The sequence below is a fragment of the Suricata suricatta genome, chromosome 17 (assembly GCF_006229205.1).
Source record: "Suricata suricatta isolate VVHF042 chromosome 17, meerkat_22Aug2017_6uvM2_HiC, whole genome shotgun sequence".
NCBI lineage: Eukaryota > Metazoa > Chordata > Mammalia > Carnivora > Herpestidae > Suricata > Suricata suricatta.
Genome location: NC_043716.1, coordinates 53463542 through 53465942, shown reverse-complemented (window position 1 = coordinate 53465942; position 2401 = coordinate 53463542). Strand labels below are relative to the sequence as shown.

At 53.0% G+C, this 2401-nt stretch overlaps 1 protein-coding gene across 2 annotated transcripts in view; it reads left to right on the top strand.

The window, feature by feature from the left end:
* Positions 1-1917: 1917 nt before the first annotated feature.
* The window catches only part of WBP2 (WW domain binding protein 2), an 8178-nt gene continuing 7694 nt past the window's right edge, over positions 1918-2401 (top strand). The window contains exon 1 of one of the 2 annotated variants that reach the window (XM_029928334.1): positions 1918-2074. In XM_029928334.1, the coding sequence (XP_029784194.1) occupies positions 2016-2074 (59 nt within the window). In that variant the 5' untranslated portion in view covers positions 1918-2015. The remainder of the gene's footprint in view (positions 2075-2401) is intronic. The other variant, XM_029928335.1, reaches the window with a different exon arrangement.

Below are 2401 nucleotides of genomic sequence, written 5' to 3'. Positions count from 1 at the left end.
GTGGGCCTCTGAACTCATGGACAGTGAGATCATGACCCGAGCTGAAGGTAGACAATTAACTGACTGAGCCACCCAGGCACCGGTCTTTCCAGAAATTTTAGATCTACTTTCTAATTTTAGTACAAGCAGAAGCTTTTTTTTTTTTGAAGAGTATTCATACACCAGTTTGTACTTACACTTGATCCTAGCCAATAGGCTGAGAAGCGATTATACACCAGCTTGTACTTAACAAAATGGCAATCTTTCTGTATCTGCACATAGAATTTACCTTCAATTTTTTTTTCCAAACAGCTGCATAGACTGTATGTGCCAAAATTAATGTAACTACCGGGGCAGATTAAATCACGTCCATCATTTCAGGAATTCTTGCACTTGTCCAGCAGGGTCCCACCTGCTTCTACATAAGACTTCACAGAAGGGCAGGGGCACCTGGGTGGCTCAGTCAGTTGAGTTTCCAACGCTTGACTTTGGCTCAGGTCATGATGTCCCTCCCAATTAAGGAAATCCAGCCCACAATCAGGCTCTGTGCTTACAGTGAGGGGCCTGCTTGGGATTCTCTCTCTCTCAAAAAGAAACTTTATTTAAAAAAAATGTTTATGTTCATTTATTATTGAGACAGAAACAGAGCATGAGTAAGGGGGGGGGGAGAGAGAGAGAGAGAGAACCTGAATCCGAAGCAGGCTTCAGGCCCCGAGCTGTCAGCACAGAGCCCGACTGGGGGGCTCGAACCCACGAACCGTGAGATAATGACCTGAGCCAAAGTTGGACACTTAACCGACTGAACCAGCCAGGCGCCCCTCAAAAATAAACTTTAAACAATATATAAATAAAATCAAACTCTGATCCTGTAAAATTAATGATGCACCAGCACCGCCACGTGGGGAGTGAGACCCACCTGATTCCCCCTTAAAGATCCACCCAGAGGTGGGGGCAGTTTACATAATAACTAGAGCTGCCCAGTGGGCGACGCCCAGTGCTGGGTCCTAAGCTGAAATGAGTCAGCTCTCCTTTGTGAGCCATATAATGGGCTGTCAGGCTCGCCTTATGCCTAGTTCCATTCAATTACTGTCTTGTTTAAATCTTCCAGCTGGGACGCTGATGGGTTGGCCGACTTAAAGCTAGAACATTCTAGAGTGAGCAGCGCCACCGCGAGGCCAGCCTCGGTGTAAGCGGCCCGGAGGTGGGGGTGCTACCGCCCAGACGGTGGGTTTGGTGGACACATCAGGTCCGGGCACCGAGCCCTGCTCCCCATACACACGTTCTCTCTCCCAATCTCAGAGAGTCTGGGTCTGACTTCAAGGAATGGATGGAAGTTTTTCCTGGCTCCTCTCTGCCAGCCCGCCCACCATGACCTGGAACTGAGTCCTACACTCATTTACAAAGCTAAATGACTGTAGGACCCAGTCTTCTGGAACTTGTAGTCTCCCAGACCGTAGGCTTGGACTGAGGGCAAAGTCAGACTCGGGGCTTCATAAATATTGAGTGAATAAAGGTGCGTCAGCAAGTGACTGCTCAGTGTTCCCCATACCGGTTTGAGATTTCTGTGCCCCCACTAGGTGAGTATGCACTTTTAAGCTCACGAGCCTTTAAGATAAAGTCCCCCGTGACGTGTCCAACTGTTTATTCCGGGTCTCTTTGAAGACCGGATGGAGAGTGCGGAACCCGCAGGCCGATTAGTTGTTATGCAATAAGGGGAGTCGATCCAAGCCTACGGTCTGGGAGACTACAAGTTCCAGAAGACATCCTTCCACTAGCGTAGAGAAAGGCCGATTGAAGGAGCATTGCCTTCTGGGAATTGTAGTCTTCAGCTTGTTTGTGATGCAGGAGAATCTCGAAGGGCGGGGGGTGAGTAAGTAAACTATCACCACGTGACGCTGGAGATCAGGTGGTGGGGACAGCCTCCTCGCAAGAGCGGTGATTGGCTGACTCTAATACGAACGACGCCACTAGGGGCGGGCGCTAGAGAGGCGCAAGCGCACTGCGTTGAGAGTCTCGGGACCCTTCTCCGAGAGACTATGGCGCTCAACAAGAATCACTCGGAGGGCGGTGGAGTGATCGTCAACAACACAGAGAGGTGAAAACACTGCGGAAGGACCCTGGAGGAACGAAGGCCGGGAGTTGGTGGCGTGGGAGGGGGACCGTGGGCGGTGGGGGATAGGCCCGTGAAGAGGGGATACTGATGGGGTGCGGTGGGGGGGGGGGGGGGGGGGGGGGGGGGGGGGGGGGGGGGGGGGGGGGGGGGGGGGGGGGGGGGGGGGGGGGGGGGGGGGGGGGGGGGGGGGGGGGGGGGGCTGGACGGGGACTGAGCTTGGGGAGATAGGCAGGGCCCCGGGGTCGTTCTTGAGCCCCCTTCACAGAGTCGATGACTTCAAGAGATGAGAGGAGCCCGAGACAAAAATAA